The following is an 18,104-nucleotide window of genomic DNA, read 5'->3' on the forward strand; positions in this document are numbered from 1 at the left end:
ACTTAAGCATGGTTTTACCCCTTCCAGAGCAAAGTTTTGTAGTAGAATTGGCCTGGTCCGTGATGAACCTGCCGGGGGGAAGGTGGGAGCAAGTTACATTGCAAGGGAGGAAGGATGAATGAATTTGGACGTGGTAGGCCGTGGCTGGCAGTACTCTCAGTGTGGGGTGTTTAGGCAGAGTATTTACTTTCCATTTTATAAGAAACACAACTTGTACAGCTTTCTGGCACTAGTGAGTTAGGAAGCCATTGTGGTCCAAATCTACCATGAGGATAGTTTCCAATTAATTTGAATTCTTGTAAAATGGATTTTCCTAGGAAAAAGCACCCCTACTGAGAAATAGCTTGGATTGAAGAGGATGTTTTGTTGTAGGCATTTTTGTATTTAGGTAAAGAATGCATATCAGGCTGGGAAGGGGGGAGCAAGGCCTTCAAAGTTTAAAAATCAGCCCTTTTCTGGGTGGTAGGCTTTCTACGGGGCTGTTTTCCAGAAGAGACTGGTTTCATCTCCATTGAACAGTCTGTTCAGGCCCCACGGTGCCCCTTTTCCCACCCTGAACCCTGCATTTTGCCCAAGCCGGGGGCTAATGCCATCTGTTGGTGGCAAACAGGGTTGGCACAGTGTGGGCTTAATTCCAGCGATGTGATGTGTGAAGGAGTTCTGCAAGAGAGGAGCTTCTGAACCTGGAAAGTTGATCCCAAAGCATCCGGGGCACGTCACCCCTGATCTGCGGAATTTCTGCCTCATGCTCTTCTTTTTTTAAAATAAATTTATTTATTTTATTTATTTTTATTTTTGGGTGCGTTGGGTCTTCACTGCTGTGTGCGGGCTTTCTCTAGTTGCGGCGAGCGGGGGCTACTCTTTGTTGCAATGCATGGGCTTCTCATTGCGGTGGCTTCTCTTGTTGCGGAGCATGGGCTCTAGGCACGCGGACTTCAGTAGTTGTGGCACGCAGGCTCAGTAGTTGTGGCGCACGGGCTTAGTTGCTCCGCGGCATGTGGGATCTTCCTGGGCCAGGGCTCGAACCCGTGTCCCCCACATTGGCAGGTGCATTTTTAACCATCGCGCCACCAGGGAAGCCCCCCACCTGATGCTCTTCTGTGGTGACTCCCTGACATGGGATGCGTTGCTAGCGTCTCCTGGGAAGTGGATGAGAACTTTTGGACATGCGAACCTTTTCCAGTCAGAACTGCTCAGGGATTTTCAAACTTCCATTTTGGAAGAAGGGATGGTTATTTCCGTTGAGATTGTGGTCTAGTGTTTAGACCTTGTGACTGGGAGTCACGGCCAGAGAGCTCAGATTCTTTTCCAAGCTTTTGCCCTCAAACTTGAGTCTGCCAATGACAGTTCCATCCAAAAGGTTGCTTTTGGGCCGGTGAACATGCTCTTCTATGTGATGGTGTGTGGCTGTCTGGATTTAAGACCCAGTGAAGGAATGGGTTCTGTCTGACATGATTCAGGTATGTACACATTCAGTCCCTAAGCCAGGGATGGCAAATTGTGGCCCACGGGTCAAAGCTGTCCCGCCTGCCACCAGTTTTTGTACAGCCTGTGAGCTGAGAACAGTTTTCATTATTATTATTATTTTAAAATAAATTTATTTATTTATTTGTGGCTGCACTGGGTCTTCACCACTGCGCATGGGCCCCTTCCAGCCGTGGTGAGCAGGGGCTACTCTTCATGGCAGTGTGAGGGCTTCTCACTGCGGTGGCTTCTCGTTGCAGAGCACAGGCTCTAGGCACACGGGCTTCAGTAGTTGTGGCACGCAGCTCAGTAGTTGTGGCTCGCGGGCTCTAGAGCGCAGGCTCAGTAGTTGTGGCGCATGGGCTTAGTTGCTCCGCGGCATGTGGGATCTTCCCGGACCAGGGCTCGAACCCACGTACCCCGCATTGGCAGGCGGACTCCCAACCACTGCGCCACCAGGGAAGCCCCTTCATTATTTTTAAATGGTTAAAAAAATCAAGAGGGGAATACAGGGGCTTCCCTGGTGGCGCAGTGGTTGAGAGTCTGCCTGCCGATGCAGGGGACACGGGTTCGTGCCCCGGTCTGGGAGGATCCCACATGCCGCGGAGCAACTGGGCCCGTGAGCCAAAATTACTGAGCCTGCGCGTCTGTAGCCTGTGCTCCACAACAAGAGAGGCCGCGATGGTGAGAGGCCCGCGCACCGCGATGAAGAGTGGCCCCCGCTCTCCACAGCTAGAGAAAGCCCTCGCACAGAAACGAAGACCCAACACAGCCAAAAAAAAAAAAAAAAAAATAAAGCAAACTGTCAACAAGTAAAAATAAACACTATAAAAAAAAAAAAAAAAAAAGAGGGGAATACATATTTCCTGACCCAGGCAAATCATAGGCCGTTCACATCTCAGCGTCTGTAAATAAAGTTTTTGGAACACAGCCGTGACACAATGCATATGTGTATTACCTGTGGTGGCTTTTGTGTTAGGACAGCAGAGTTGAATAGTTGGGAGAGAGATGGCGTGGGCTACAAAGCTTAAGATTATTTACTATCAGGCTCTTTACAGAAAAAGTTTGCCAAGCCTGCTCTGAACAAATAAGGGGGTGGTCTCCATGTGCCCGTCCATCTACGGAAGGGAGTGAATGAAAGCAGGTACCGGGAAGCTGCCTTGGTGTTGTATCAAGGATGTGGGGTTTCCCAGCAACTTCATTACCATCATCGTTGTTGTTCTTTGAGTTGTCCTGTGTGTTTAGATAATACATTTGTACAAAGACCTCCCAGCAGCCCCTCCTCGCCATCCTTGTCACGGAAATGGGACTCATGGAGATGGGGATGCCTTTGGGGGAGCAGGTCCTGTCAGGCCCACTTGAGTACCTACTGGTCACCAGGAACATAGATCTTGGAGGGGGCTTCTCACTTGGAAGATCCTCCCTATTTGCCTTTCCTTTTCCTTTTTTATTGGGGAAGGTGGAATAGGAGAAATTAGAGCTACATACCTTTTTCTTTTTTGCTGACAATTCAACAGGCCTTTAAACCACCTCAATTCATTTCAGGCCATTGGTGGTGTGTATATTGAAGACTTTGCCCACAGGTCCAAAGCTTAACTTAAGCTTCCTGAGATATGTCATAAAATATGACTGGGGCGGGGGGAACCCTAGTGGTCCTTGAGCAGAACATTATTATGAAACAAAGGATGAAATGCTTAAGCCAAGATGACCCTATTTACTTATTTATTTATTTTTACAAATGAAAGTTGAGTAGACTCCATTTCAACAGTTTTCAATGCAGGAATTCCCACAGCCCCATTTGATTGTAGTTTGTTGAAAAGTTTAATGTTTTTGTAGGCAATTCATAATTTCCACGTTGAGCAGCCTAAAAGGAAGGGAGCCTGGAGCCCAGTGTTGCTTTTATAGTGGGATGGTGGGAACTTTTTTTTTTCCCTTCCCCAAAAGGATATAAAACTGAAGTTGAACTGTTGGGAAAATGTGGCGTGGCGATCCAGCCCTTTCATAAATCCGAGATGCCCCCTCCTTCAGGTCTTCCTTTAGGACCCAACAGAAGAGAATTTCCTGCTGCTAAATGTCTCCAGGAAGGAAAAGATTTTCCTCTGGGCTATAATAGTACCTAATTTCCTTTTTCTTCCCTTTATTTATTTATTTTCCCTATTAATAAGGACCAATTGTAGAAGATGAAGGAACCTGGGAAACCCATCACTTTTGCAGGAGGTTAATAACTTCCTTTAAAAAATCCTGGCCTAATACTTCTTTCCCCAAAAGGAACCTCATCAGCTTGAGTGCCAGTCAAGGCCCAAGGGACGGGCACAGATTTGCGGGGACCCAGCGGTTCTGTGGGATCGAGTTGCAGTGGGACAGAGAGGTTGAGGCTGTCACTGCGGGGTCGCTGCGAGTCGGCCGGGCGGGGGCCGTCTTCCCCGCCATCTGGATTTGGTTAGCTCTCTCTGGGCAGCAGGGCCGAGTCTCATTTCCTCCAACCAGTAATGTTATATAGGCAGTGATCCTGGGCTGCCCTAACATAATTGAAAATTATGTGTATTGTAGGCTTGGAGTGCTGAAATGTAGGCTCATAAAAATATGTGGTGCAGGTAGCCTGCGGAGATGGGCTATGGCACACAATGAAGCTTTTATGTAAAGTAAGAATCGTAAGTCTCCGCATTAATATTGCATTATGGGTATGATCATTTTTGGGTGGGGGTCCTCAGGGCAGGCCTGTCACCTTCAACAAAGCCTGAATCTCCTCATTCTGGGGAGATTTGGAGACGATCAAATCAGTTTTGTAGATGGCCAAAGACAAAAACTTGTCCATGCATCTAACCCTCACCACTGAGGGCAGAGGGAGGCGTAGGTGTGTGGCGACTCAGCTTGGCATGTTTCTTCACAGGTTTTCATGGGATGAAGAGGTGAGTGTTGGCGGGTGTCCCTTTTGGTTGGCCTCAAGGAAATGACCCTCTTGAGTGGTTTTGACCAGTGAGGCCCATGTATTTACGTTGCGAGTGAGAACGGGAAGAAGTAAGGGCGAGGCAGGGTAGACTAGACCCCCATAGCCCGCTGGCTCGGGTTATAGGGCTGAGGGAGACCATGGAAACATTTACTTCAGTGTCTCTTAATTTGGGATCATGTTGCTTCCGGACAAATATTTGGAAATGGTTTGATTAAAAGGATCACTGGGGGTTGCCTGCTGACATTTCCTGTCTGGGGTTCCAGAATCCTACAAGTCCCTTGGTGCCCCTCACCCATCCCCTTCACAGCTAGGTCAACTCCTTCAGTTTAGAGATGAAAAATTGGAAGGTCTTGTGGTGAGTTACCAGAACTCGTACCAGGTTTCTTCCCCACAGGAGGCTTCTAGGTAAAAGTTCTGAAGTGGCGGAAGTTGCTCCAACCCCGTCTAGATCTAGGTTGGGAAAACAACCGTGCAGTTTGGCAGGCAGCTCGTGGGTCAGGTCTTCCAGCTTTAGGTATCACTGAGTTTGGTTTTAATTTGCCGGAACAGTCGTGTCTTGGAGGATCCCATGGAAAAAAGCTTGTGGATGGTTTTAGCTCTTCATTTCATTTGGGGGTGGAGCAAACCCTTCTTTCTTTCTGGACTGCCCTTTGCCATCCTTTTTCTTTCTGTCTGAATCCTTCTGACTTGACAAGACCTACTCTGTACAGCCTTCCTCAGTCTCTTTTCTCAGAAATGCCACCTTCTCTCCAGGCCTTCCCTGGGCACGTGCCCTGAGTCTCTGTCAGAGCTTCACCACATTCTGTCTTGACTTACCGGTGGTGGATTGGCCCCCTCACGTGTGCCTAGGTTCTCTGAAGGAACACATCTTTGTCTTTCCATGATGCTTCACAAGAAGGCTGTGCATGAGGCAAGCTTTAATCCATGTTCCTCAAGTAAGTTTTCTGTAGAATCAGTAATAAAACTAGCGGCTAGCAAGATCAAGATGGTGCCTTCATCAATTGGCCTTTGGAGGTACAAAGGCTAGTGTTGATGTCCTTGTTAAAATCTTAGCATCATGTCTAAGTTTTGTTTGGTTGTGAAATGAAACTGGTGTAACGTCACCAACAAAAGTCAAAATCTGGGAGTTGCTTATACACGTGCTAAATATCTCTGTGACCGGACAGGCCGCCTTCCCTCAGTTTCCCCGATCTGCACGATGAGCAGCTGGATCAGTTGATTGTTCTCTGAAAGCTGAGGTATCACTTTGGACAGAAGTAGCTCTCTTGCTCTTGTGCCACGTGTTCATTTTCTACCTCGGAGAAGGGTAGAGAAGGACCCATTTGGCATATACCTTTATTTTTCTCTCTGTGGTAAACCTGTGTGTTAAGGATTTCTTTGGCCTTTTGAGATGAGTTGTAGAAATTGCATCGTGCCCTGTCTGTGCATCTCTTAACAAAGAAATATTTTCGTTTTATAAGCTTTGGGGTTGGATGAGGAATTCCATCCTCACCTTACTCAGGTAGCTTCTAGTAAAGGACAGCTGCACGTGTATACTCAGCCTTCTTGAAAGTGAAGGATGATGGCCTTTTAGAAATGAAGGTTGTTCAAAGAGCAGATTCGGAATTGGTCTCCCAGGGCACCTCTGGCTCGTGGCTCCATTTGCTTTCTTCCTTCGGAAGAGATGTGTCCTGTCTCTTCTCTCTCCTCCCTCCCCACTGCTCTTCTCCAAATGGGTAGTATTAGCGGCATCATTTTATCTGAGGCCACCCTGTAGTCTGAATGTAAAGACAAAACTAATTGCTAATAATATTGTTGTTCTATGCTTGTACCTGTTGAACAGGAACTCTGAGGAAGAACCTGTCGGTGTTGCATGATTTTTCTGTTGTCATTGATGTTGCTGTCATTTGCGTGCTTTCAAGTTTTTTTGGTGTTGTTATCTGCACGCTTCTAAGTTTTGCAGTTTCTGATCCATGTGTCATGGTAGCTGTTTTGCATTTCTTTTCTAAATTCATTTTCCATGTTCTTTTTGTTTGCTCCCTCCAGTATCTTCAGATGAAATGGCCACTGCTTGATGTCCAGGCGGGGACCCTCCAGAGCAGACAAGCCCTCAAGGATGCCCGTTCTCCGTCGCCGGCACACATTGTTGTAAGTGACCTTACAGAGGCATCTGCTTCCTTTATTGTGGGGAGGTACAATGCTCTTTTGTTGATAACAGGCATTGTTTATCAGTTTTTCTTTCTTTAAAAATAGTTTTTTGGGGCATATTTTTGGATATGGTTTATATCTAGAAAGTACTTGTTTTCTGCTATTGGACCTTAATGATTGGTATCTACCTGGAAATGTTCCCACCACCCTTTTCTCCTAGTATTGGGTTAGAATCTAGCTTTGTGGATTCCAGTTAATAGGGCACAATCACCATGGTGTGGGGAAGACTGGAAATGGTATTAAAGCAATTTAAAAAAATATAATACCCCAAATCTTTCCTGAGAAAGTCATTTACGGGAGGTGAGTTGCAGAGCAGAGAATTAGGCAACTCGAAAGGGAAAGCCTGGATTTGAGACTTTCCAGTCTTACCCCCTGCACCGTCCCCCACTGGCCCAAGCAAAACACTCACCAATTTATCCTAATTATTGGTAAGGAACAATCTAGACTGATATCAGAAAATTTTCATCTGGGCTGATTGATTGTAAACGTAGAGTACAAATGAACTTGGAAAGGGTTAAATTTAGTCTGTACATCCATGGCTTTGAAAGCGTGTGGGTTTAATACAGAAAACATTTGTTTGTTCTACTAAGAGACAACAACATAAAGTGTGTGTCTACATATATTTTTAATGCACTTTCTTAGGATTCTGTAGGCTCTGAAAGTGGAATTTATAAATTAACCTCTTGAGAAGATAGCTCAGCCTTATTAGAATATTCTCTTCTATATATTTATATCATGAGTTGGACTTCATACTTTTGAAATAATTAATGGAAGACATTTTTATAATGAATCCGTGACAGGTAGAATTATGCAAAGCACAAAACAATTCATGTGTTTTTCATTTAAGTATCACAAAATGTTATCCATCAATATATTTTGCCTCTATGTTACTTTTAATTTCTAAAAATGGCAAAATAATTTTCTTAAGTAGAAAAATCTTAAGATACATTGTGTCAAGTTTCAGGCTAACTGCCTCCTTATTTTGTAGCTTGCTATAATTGAGTATATATTATTTAATGAATTTTGCCTCTGTTATATGAATATTAAATATATATGTATGTGTGTGTATATATCACAAAATAATTTATTTCCATAAAACCACTTTTTTGAGTCATCATTTGTGAAAAGGTCTTACGAATTCTTATATTATAAATGAGGCACGTAGAAAGAAGGTTGACATTTTCCGGAAGCTTCTTCCTTCCTTCAACCCCACAATGAAACAGATGCTCACAATTACACATGCTGTTATAATGCTGAGATGTCAGGGCTGGAAAGTAACCTTAGATCAGCTAGGCCCTACCTGCTCTCAGAAAAGGAAACGGGTCCAGAGATGCCTTAAGTGAATTGCCCAATGTCACACGCTGAGTTAGCGGCCAGAAAACGGGAACTGGGCCCAGTTCTCTGCTCTCTTTTACTGTGTCCTCCTCAGGGAGTTGAAAGTAACTTTCCGTGGCTGGTTCTGTTTTGCTTACTCTAAATTGGCTCATTATTAGGGACGGTGTCATAGGCATAAAGAAGTTGTTGACTTGGGGTTCTCATGCAGGTTTCTCCCAGAAAAATGAATGCCATGTAAAAAAATATTTTAACAATACACAGAGATTGGTTTACAAGCCCTTGAGGGGACAATAAGGAAGCCAGTCTGTGTCACTTTTCCTGCCTCCCTGAATTTCCCAATGGGGGTCTAGGTTTGAAATTTATTTTTCTGCTTTTGGAAATGCTGGGCAGGACTCGCCCACATGGGTTGTTTTTTTTTTTTTTTTCTTTTTCTTTTTCTTTTTCTTTTTCTTGTTTTTGGAGGCACAGGGAAGGGACACTATCTTTAAAATCTCTTGGAGGCTTTTTCTCTTTTGAGTCTCAGGAGAAGATGCAATTCTTAGAAGTGGTTCCGAGGGGCCGCAGCCCCTCTTCGGTGTGGCCTGGAGGTGAGCCACCTCTAGGCTGGCAAGCGTTACCGCTCCCCCACTCCCCCCTCAGGAATGGGGTTTGTCCATTTGGAGAGAGGTAGATGGCTGCCCTCCCTCCCTCATCCCCCCCTCTCCCACCGCCCTTCAGATCCCATAAGGGCAGTTGCCGCAACTTAGGCCTTAGGCACTTTGTTTTCTCGTGTATAAATTACCGATCAGGGAGTTGGTGAAACATTTTTCCAGAGCCGATGTGGATTTTGGCAGGGGGCGTAGTGAAGGGACTTGGGTTCCCTTTTCCTCTGCTGTTGATGGGGAGGCATGCTGACCATAGCAACCACTGTGGAGCCTACACCAACGTTCTGATGGAGACCCTTGTCCAAAGGAGCCACAGTGGGCAGCTGTAATCCCATCTTCTGTGCGATCTCTCTGCTCCTGGGGACCTGGGGAGTGGCACTGCACAGAGGTTATGGGGTGGTGGTGGAGGGTGGACTCTGGGAGCTGCAGAGGGAAGCCACGAACGTGGACAAAAAGGAAACTGAATTCGTGAAATATTTAATGCTTGTGACAACTGAATGGTGTCTTTGGTTATATGAGTCAGCCCTGTAATTGTACATTTCTGCAGTCTTCACCTGACACCAGGGCTGAGGAGGGGGGTGTGGAGGTGGGAAGGGAGTTGGAAGAGGGAGAATGGGAACATAGCAGGGGAAGAAAGTCTGGAGGTTGCTGACCTCGGGGTCACGTATAGTTTTGGGGGATTGAGGAGTTGTATACCTTGGTAGTATAAATTTATGATACCTTTTCACTGGACGTAGGGCAATGTGTCGACCCAGACCAGCTTGGCAGGTACAGTGTATCTGTATTTATACGGGGGGCATTCTGGATTGTGGCTGATGTACCATTCGGGTCTCTGTATAGCTCAACATTGGCCAAAAGACTCTGGTTCTCCTTCAGATTCTCTGATGAATGGCTAACTTTTCTCGAGACACTGGGCTCTTCCTCACTTTTTTGTTTTTTATTCTTTTGAATAAAATGTTGTCACATCACAGTGTTTCATCAGACTTGTTTCAAAATAATTGCCTGAGGATTGCTTCCTAGTTTCTCCGAAATTTGGATTTATTGTAATTTCTGGGCCAGCCTGTTTCATAATTATTTCTAATGTTTTATTTTGAAACTAGACAAGTGTCCAGTGTTTGTTACTAACCATTATAGAGACTATAGCTATCACAGGTTGCTAAGAAAATAACTTTCCCTGGTACCCATGGGGGTAGAATTTTCAGATGGAAATTTAAAGCATCTTGTTGGCATATTTTAATCTGATTGGATTTTTTTTCTCATGTGGTATGTGGGTTACCACATTGTAAAAAAATGAATGTGTAGATTAAATGTTCTTAACAAGTGGAGTTCAATCGATCAAATAATATTTATATTAAGAAGCAAGCCCCACAAAGTTTAGTTCCCATAACTGATACAGCATCTTGTTTATTATAATCCAGTGGTTCCTAATCTGTGCTCAAAAGAGAGTAGAAATTATTCCCCAAGGATGATGATTGAAAACTTTTTTTGTTTTGGCTAGCCAAAAAATAGGAGTTTATACCACAGATTTGTCTCTCTCTCTCTCTTCTTGGATTTCCCTTTCCCCCCGATTCCCCCAGAAATTCATGGACTTTCTGAAGTCACAAGTGCCAATATCCTCTCTTCTCTTCAACCTCCCGAGTCTGTATTCTAATTCATAGAACTCTCTCATGTTTCTTTCTCTGGTTTTTTAAATTTATATTTTAAATTCTTTGCCTCTTTTTTTTCCCTCTTCCAAAATGAGTGCCAAGCAGCTGGGCTGTGCTACGTGGTGGTGTCTGAGTCTTGGCTAACCCACCTCCAGGGCCCCTGTGAGGAGCCCCTCCCCGGACACCACCCCCGGTGTCTTTGCTACGCAAAGACTTTCATTTAACTTCCTTTGTACCCAGCAAAAAAGGATTCTGTACCAAAAATGGCGGTATTTTGGTATAGTATGTATCTTATAAAATGGCAAAAGGCTTCAAAAGTTCCTACCATTGTGTCTTGGGGGTTTCCTCTTGAAGTTGGTGTGGAGTTTTACCTTGGGGTGGATTTCTAGCGGCTTTGGGTCTTGTGTGTTTTGTTGTGTAATGAGCATGCAGGTGTGTGATGAGAAAGCTGTCTGAATCCTGAGGAGCAAAGCCCGCCAGACTGGAGTGTGTAACTCTTTTTTGGTTGCTGTTATTGCTTAAATGCTGAAAGAGAGCGGGAAAGCTCTTACGAAATGTACGATGGTAGGACTGCAGACAGGGTGTCTGCTGTTTGAGTGGAGCGTTTTCAAGCTCAGAGGGCATGCTGGATCTTCCACTGTTGTTTCTGGGGGCGGGGTGCAGGGGAGCTGACTTGCAGGGAATAACAAAAAATTACCTTGAGAGCATCCTCTTGGTTATTAAGTACAAGCGGATGTTTCGGGGTGTTATTGACTTGGGTTGTATTCTGTCCTGTTCTGCCAGATGCTTGGTGGCAGTTAGTATGTGATAGGAGGCTCTGTCCTAGACGCTGAGGTCCAGCAAAACCATTGCAGCCCCTACCTGTGTGGGAGGCTCTCTCCGTGCCAGGTGCCGTGAGGGGTACTGGGCCCGTGAGGGTGTATGATCAAGGAGATGGGACATTCACTGAGAAGCTGCTGAGAATGACGGGCCAGGACTGTCCCCTGAGGAAATGGCATTTAAAATGAGATTTGAAGCATCAATTGGAGTTGGCCAGGTGAAGGGATGGGAGGTGGGAGTACATTCCAGGCAGAAGGAAAAACATGTATGAAGGTCCTAAAGAAAAGAGAGCTTAGCTCTGATGGCTGCTGGTCATGGAAGCACAGGGACAGTGGCCTGGGTAGGTGAGGACGTGGCGCTTGATCCTAACCACCGTGGGAAACCATCGGGGGATTTTGGCTTGTGCTAAGCTGCTGGTAGTGGGGAAGGTGAAGTGGACACATTTGGAGGGGCCATCCGTAGAGCTGCTGATGGATCCGGTGTAGTCCGTGAGGGGGAAATAGTTTAATTTTTTAATTTTTATTTTGTTTATTCCAGCTCTATTGAGATATCACTGACGTATGACATTGTGTAAATTTAAGGTGTACAGCATGTTGATTTGATACACGTATATTTTATGAAATAACTACCGCCACGGCATAGCTAAAGCCCCATCCCATTACATGATTACCATTTCTTTTTTGTGGTGAGAATATTAAAGATCTACTCTCTTAGCAGCTTTCAAGTATATGGTACAGTATTGTTAATTATAATTCTCAGGCTGTACATTAGGTTCCCAGAACTTACTTCATTTCATAACTAGAAGTTTGTACTTTCGGACCAACATCTCCCCATTTCCCCCACCCCTGGGTCCCTGGTAGCCACCACTGGACTCTCTCTGTTTCTGTGAGTTCGGCTTTTGAAGATTCCACTTATACGTGATACCATGCAGTATTTGTCTTTCTCTGTCTGACTTATATCACTCAGCAGAATGCCTTCAGGGTCCATCTGTGTTGTCACAAACGGCAGAATTTCCTTCTTTCTCATGGCTGAATGATATTCCACGCTATACATGTAACACATTTTCTTTATCCGTTCATCTGTTGATGGCCACTTAGCTTGTTTCCACATCTTGGCTATTGTGAATAATGCTGCAGTGGACATGGGAGTGCAGATATCTCTTTGAGATCCTGTTTTTGTTTCTTTTGCATATATATACCCAGAAGTAGGTTTGCTGGATTGTATGGTAGTTCCAGTTTTAAGTTTTTTGAGGAGCCTCCGTGCTGTTTTCCGTAATGGCTGCATCAGTGTACATTCCCTCTAACAGTGCATAGCATTCCTTTTTCTCAACGTCCTCGCCAGCACTTGTTATCTCTTGTCGTTCAATGACAGCCATTCTAACAGCTGTGAGATGATTAATTCTTTGTCGTTTTGATTTGCGTTTCCCTGATGATGAGTTATGTTGAGCATTTTTTTTTGTGTACCTATTGGTATAGTTCATGTACCTTCTTTGGAAGAATGTCTACTCAGTTCAAGAGATGTCTCTCTTTTTTTAATCGAAGTACAGCTGAATGAGTTGTCTTTCTTTTGTTTTTGGCCACACCTCACGGCTTGCAGGATCTCAGTTCCCAGACCAGGGACTGAACCCAGGCCACGGTAGTGAAAGCGCCAAGTCCCAACCACTGGACTGCCAGGGAATTCCCTGAGTTGTCTTTTTTAGAGAGATTAAGATTCTAGGTTTCCTGACCCCACAAAGCAGTGTGGCAATATGACATGGGAACAATTCAAACTTAATTAACGATCCAAACTTAAGAGTTATGTCGATTATCTATTAGATTTCCATTTATTCAGAACGTATTTATGGTAGGGTGGAGAATTCTCCCTTTCCTTCCCCAAAATGTAGGTAAGTAGCTCTAGTTGGTCTTCCTCTCTTGGTCTTGTATTTACCATTGATTCAATCATTGGCTCACATTCATTGATCCTGCAAATATTTAGTGATCGCTCCCCATGTGGGGAAAACAGTATTCTAGATGCAGAGAGAAAGTGGAGTCGGTGATGAAAGATGGTAACAGTAATAACAAATAAGTCTGGGACGTTTCCTTTGTGCCAGGCATTGTGCTAGGTGCTTTTCAGATATTTAATTATCCCCACTTTACAGCAGAAGAACTCAGAGAACAGGGAGGTGAAGTATTTGCCCAGCTGTGGGAGTCCGGATGTGAAGCAAGGCAGCCTACCCCAGAGCATGCCATCCTCTTAACCCCACCGACCCCAGAGGTGGCTGAGAAAGAGACAGGTAAATGGGGCACAATGCCGTGTGCAGAGTGCTGCCAGGGGAGCACCCGGTGGAGCCCCTAGCCACAGCTGGACAGGGTGGGCTTGCTCAAGGAGACCCGCTAGCTTCACTGGAGAGGGGGATGTGAGGTCGGCTAGGGATTTGGTTTCTGGGTGTGATGACTGCAGAAGACTCCCTGACACATTGTGGGAAGGGAGGGCAGATGCTCCGGGGGCAGGTGATATGAGGGTGTGAACTGTGCCAACTTCCTAAAAGCTTGTCCCTGTGTATTTTCTGCAGTCCACTGCACATACACTTTCCTCTTGTGTGTTTTTTTTTTTAAATCCATTTATCTGTGACTCAACCAGACTTTCTAGAATACTTAGGATGTGTTTCCTAGCAGTGGCTGAGTCAGACCTTTCCCATTTCACAGACAGAACCACGATTAAGGGTGTATGTTTTGTCTAAGGATATAAAGCAAGCCTGTGAGCCCTGCCAATATATTAGTATTTTTATAAGGAGAGCTATGAGGAACTACCATTGAGAACCAGGCAACCAAGTTATCTTTCTTCAGGGAAGACGTGGTAGATCGGATCAGGTGTGCTTTAAAGGGAGAGTGGAGTAAGCCCCAGGATAGTCCATAACGGTCTATGGTTAAAAGTCCAAGCTTCCTGTCTCCTTCCAGAAAATACTCTACGGCGAGGAGTTCTGAAGTTTTGAGGTTTGGGTTCATGGTGTGGCAGCTGACCACCATGGCAATGGAAATATCCTACCAGGAAGGATTGTGTAAGCTCAGTTGTATCCTCTTCAGATTAGAATCACAGAACGTTTCACAACCTTCAAATCTCATGTTGTGTCACCCAGTGCTGTCCCTTCTGTTGTTTAATCACTGCTCAGAAGTCCTCTGTTGGCCATACTGTTTTTGAACACAGAGACGGGGCATCTGTCTGTCTCCTGATGCAGACCGTTTCCTTTGGTAGAACGGGGGCTCTTAAAGTTCTTTCTTCGTATTGCACTGAAATCTCTCTCCTTGAAATGCTCAGACTTGATTTGTGTTTTGCTGTTCAGTTCTGCTCAGGCTTCTTCCACTTAGCCATCTTGAGAATAAGAAGGTATGTCTTGTGCGTCCTTCCCTCATCACCAAGTTTCCTCTTCAAGATTATCCCCCATTGTGACTCACATCTTCAGAGACTGATCTTAAACTATTTAAGAATGGGAATTGCTCATTGTTGATTGAAAAATCCTACCTCTAAAGTAAGTGACATTAATTATTCAGTGTAGCTTTCCTCATTCATCAAATTTATGTTCATTGTAGACACTTTGGAAAAGAGCCCCTCATCTTACCACTCAGAGATTATGTTACGAATTGTTTGCTATATTTGGTATATTTCCTTCTAGACTTTTTCTGCTGAGTGTATTAATATTTATATTTGTTTTTAACATTCTTGAGCTCATGGTAGTGCTTAAAGTTTTCAGCCTTGTATTTATTTAAAATAAAAATCGCTGTAGTGAATAAGCACTTCTCCATGTCATTAAAATTCTTAAGGATTTTTAATAAGCACATAATAGCGCATACTATGATCATACCCCAGTTTACTTAATCAGTGCCGTATTGTTGGGTCTTTAGGGTATCTCCTTTTGTTTCTGCTACTCTAAATAATCCTGTGAGGGACATCTTTCTTCTTTTTTTTAATTTAATTTAATTTTATTTTTATTTTAATTTTTTTATTGGAGTATAATTGCTTAGTTTCTGCTTTATAACAAAATTAATCAGTTATACATATACATATGTTCCCATATCCCCTCCCTCTTGCGTCTCCCACCCACCCTCCCTATCCCACCCCTCCAGGCAGTCACAAAGCACCGAGCTGATCTCCTTGTGCTATGCGGCTGCTTCTCACTAGCTATCTACCTTACGTTTGGTAGTGTATATATGTCCGTGCTGTGAGGGACATCTTTGTGTGCTCCCTCCTCACCCCCACCCCCACCCCCATCCTGTATTATTTCCTTACGACCGATTACTAGGAGGAAAGGTAAAAGAGAACAAAATTTTAAAACAGTTTTTGATACATAACCACAAATATCTTCCTGATAGGCCTCAATAAAATAACTATCAGCAGTGTGTGACAGTTAGCCTTACCATGATCAGAATGATTATATTGTCTCTGGGCAATTAGACTAAAGAAAGAAAAGTTCTGGCTTCCTTGGAAGGATGTGCCCTTACTCCATGTTGCTCCAGAAAAGAGACCCAACCAGCCTGATCCAGGTCAACCTTCCTAAGGCCTTTCACCTTCAAAACAGGCAAACAAAAATGATTGCTTTCTTACATGGTTAGCAGGTTTTAAAGACTGCTCATGTTATCATGGTTGTACAGAATGATGTGTATTCATTTTAGATACAGCGTAACTCTTTAGATACATTTTATTAGCCCCCCTGAATATATGCAGCACATTTAGGGCTATTTTTTGGAGGTCTTGGAGTAGTATACTTTTATAACTCCAAAGAACTGTAGAGTTTTTTAAGTCTTAGTATCTCTTCTTTTAATAGCATGTTATTGGGCAAAGGTATTATTTATTTGATGCTGTGTATGAGCTGGTTAAGAATATGATCCTGGGGCTTCCCTGGTGGTGCAGTGGTTGAGAGTCCGCCTGCCGATGTAGGGGACACGGGTTCGTGCCCCGGTCCGGGAGGATCCCGCGTGCTGCGGAGCGGCTGGGCTTGTGAGCCGTGGCTGCTGGGCTTGCGCGTCCGGAGCCTGTGCTCCACAATGGGAGAGGCCACAACAGTGAGAGGCCCGCGTACCGCAAAAAAAAAAAAAAAAAAAAAAAAAAAAGAATATGATCCTGGATTATGTTTCTGGGAAAACATACCTGCTTTTTAAAAACGCCATTTCTTGCTGTGTTTAAGATCAGTCCACACAGGGAGTGTGGGGAAGGCTGGCAGCTTAAAATCAGTTTTGACCATTTCCAAATGCTGTGACTTTGTGCTCGGGCAAAAAAATCTCTGGCAGCTCTGGGCTAGCGTTTCCCGACATTTGTGTCCCTGAGTGTTAATAAGGTTACTAGGAAAAGGGTTCCCTCCTGAAAGAGGTTTAGGGAAGCTCTGGGTTATGTAGAGTCGGTTTCTTCAGGGCGGGCTCTTGACTCCTCTGGGTGCTTGGAAACTGCAGGGGGAGTCCCTAAGTCCTGCTTGACTAGAGAATTCTTCTTGGCATCTTCAGGGACAAGATCAGTGCACATTCTGGAAAGTTTCAGTACCTGCTCTGTTTACCCAGCGTGGGAGCTTGTTTTAAATTAACATGGATGTACTTCGAGCTCAACTCGTGGATTTGCCTATGTTTATCTTTCCAGTAAATAAAACAAAATTGTTCATTTGGCAGCGGTGCTGTCCTGCTTGTCCTTTCTTGCCTGGCTGATTCACTCTAGGTATCGGGCTTGCTTCTCCGACCAGATTGTAAGTTTCTTGAAGCCAAGGAGCCCCATGGTTTTATTTCTTTGCAGGTGGCTTTCTCTCCTCCTACTGTGGCGCTTTGTAATTAAGCAGAAAACCAATTTCTGGTGAGAGACAGGAGTTGATTCCGTCTGGAACAAGTGTGACTTCGTCGTTACCGTAGAGAGTTCAGAATCGTCGTGGTTTTAGCACAAGAGCTTGTCCGCGTGTCTGCTTTCTATCTTGACAATCCACCCTTACACATTCCAGCTCACAGCGGAACCTGTATCATCACCCCAGTAGCATTTATGCAAATGTGGTTCACACCAAAGCTCCAGAAGGTTGGGCTTGGAGGGTTTCTGTCTCTTTCCAATCTTGTTTAAACCGGCTGTTCCTTAGGAATCCTGTTATAGGATGCCTGAGTTTTTTTTTTTTTTTTAAGGGGTACCCAATTGGGAAATCTAAGATTCGATGATTGGGAAATGGGTATTTTCAACAGTGTAGGGTATGTGCAGTGATTTCCTGATTGGCTTGTTAATGGCTTGCAGGTCGGATTTTTGTCTCTTTTAATTAATTAATAGAATTGAACACCTGGATTTCAGAATTGTCCCTTGGAGTATACTTGGGAAATAGGGAGAGAGAGGGACCCTAGAGGGGTCCGGATGGGAAAGTTTATAGTTATGTCCATTATGCATATAAGGATGTGAAAATCCCTTGGGTGAGCGGAGTTGCTCAGAATTCCATGGGCAGAAATAGCCATTTTCAGACAATTATCCAGATTCTTTCTCCAGCCTGTGCTCTCCCGAGTGCCTGATTCACCCTCCATTCAGATGCCAAATAGACATGGGAAAATTGGCTTGTTCAGAATCAAAGCTTTTATTTCCACCCTCTCCACCGCCAAGCCTGTCACTCCCACCATTCACTGTCACAGTAAAGATCATCGACATTCACCCGTTGCGTGGGCCCCAAATCTTGGAGTTCATCTTTAACTCATCTTTTTCTCTCATACCCCACATTCAGTCTGCCAGCCTGTCCTATGGGCTCGTGATCCATCCACATAGCATATCAGCTCTACCTTCAACATAGCTGTGGATTCAACCACTTTTTACCACCTCTGCCATCACCACTGAAGTCCAGGCTGCCGGCATCTCTCACTGGGGCATTGCCAGAGCACCTACCCCAGTCTCCCCAGTTCGCACTTTTGTCATTTCCCATTTTCCTTCCTTGGTCCCCTACACTTCATTCCTATATTTGAGATGGCCTTTTAAGTCCTTAAACAGATCATGTCACATACTTCTACTGAAAACTTGGAGGATAGATATTGTCCTTTGAAGGAGACACAGAGCAGCTGTGAACAGGCACTTAGCTCTGTCACCTGA

At 44.5% G+C, this 18,104-nt stretch overlaps 1 protein-coding gene across 42 annotated transcripts in view; it reads left to right on the plus strand.

Annotated features, from left to right (window-relative positions):
- The window catches only part of TCF7L2 (transcription factor 7 like 2), a 200,535-nt gene that overhangs the window by 71,825 nt on the left and 110,606 nt on the right, over positions 1-18,104 (plus strand). For all 42 annotated transcript variants that reach the window (XM_082611784.1, XM_082611821.1, XM_082611822.1 and 39 more), the window contains one exon: positions 6,440-6,541. In XM_082611784.1, the coding sequence (XP_082467910.1) occupies positions 6,440-6,541 (102 nt within the window). The remainder of the gene's footprint in view (positions 1-6,439; positions 6,542-18,104) is intronic.

Source organism: Mesoplodon mirus (genome assembly GCF_964341445.2).
Source record: "Mesoplodon mirus genome assembly, chromosome: 2".
Classification (NCBI taxonomy): Eukaryota; Metazoa; Chordata; class Mammalia; order Artiodactyla; family Ziphiidae; genus Mesoplodon; species Mesoplodon mirus.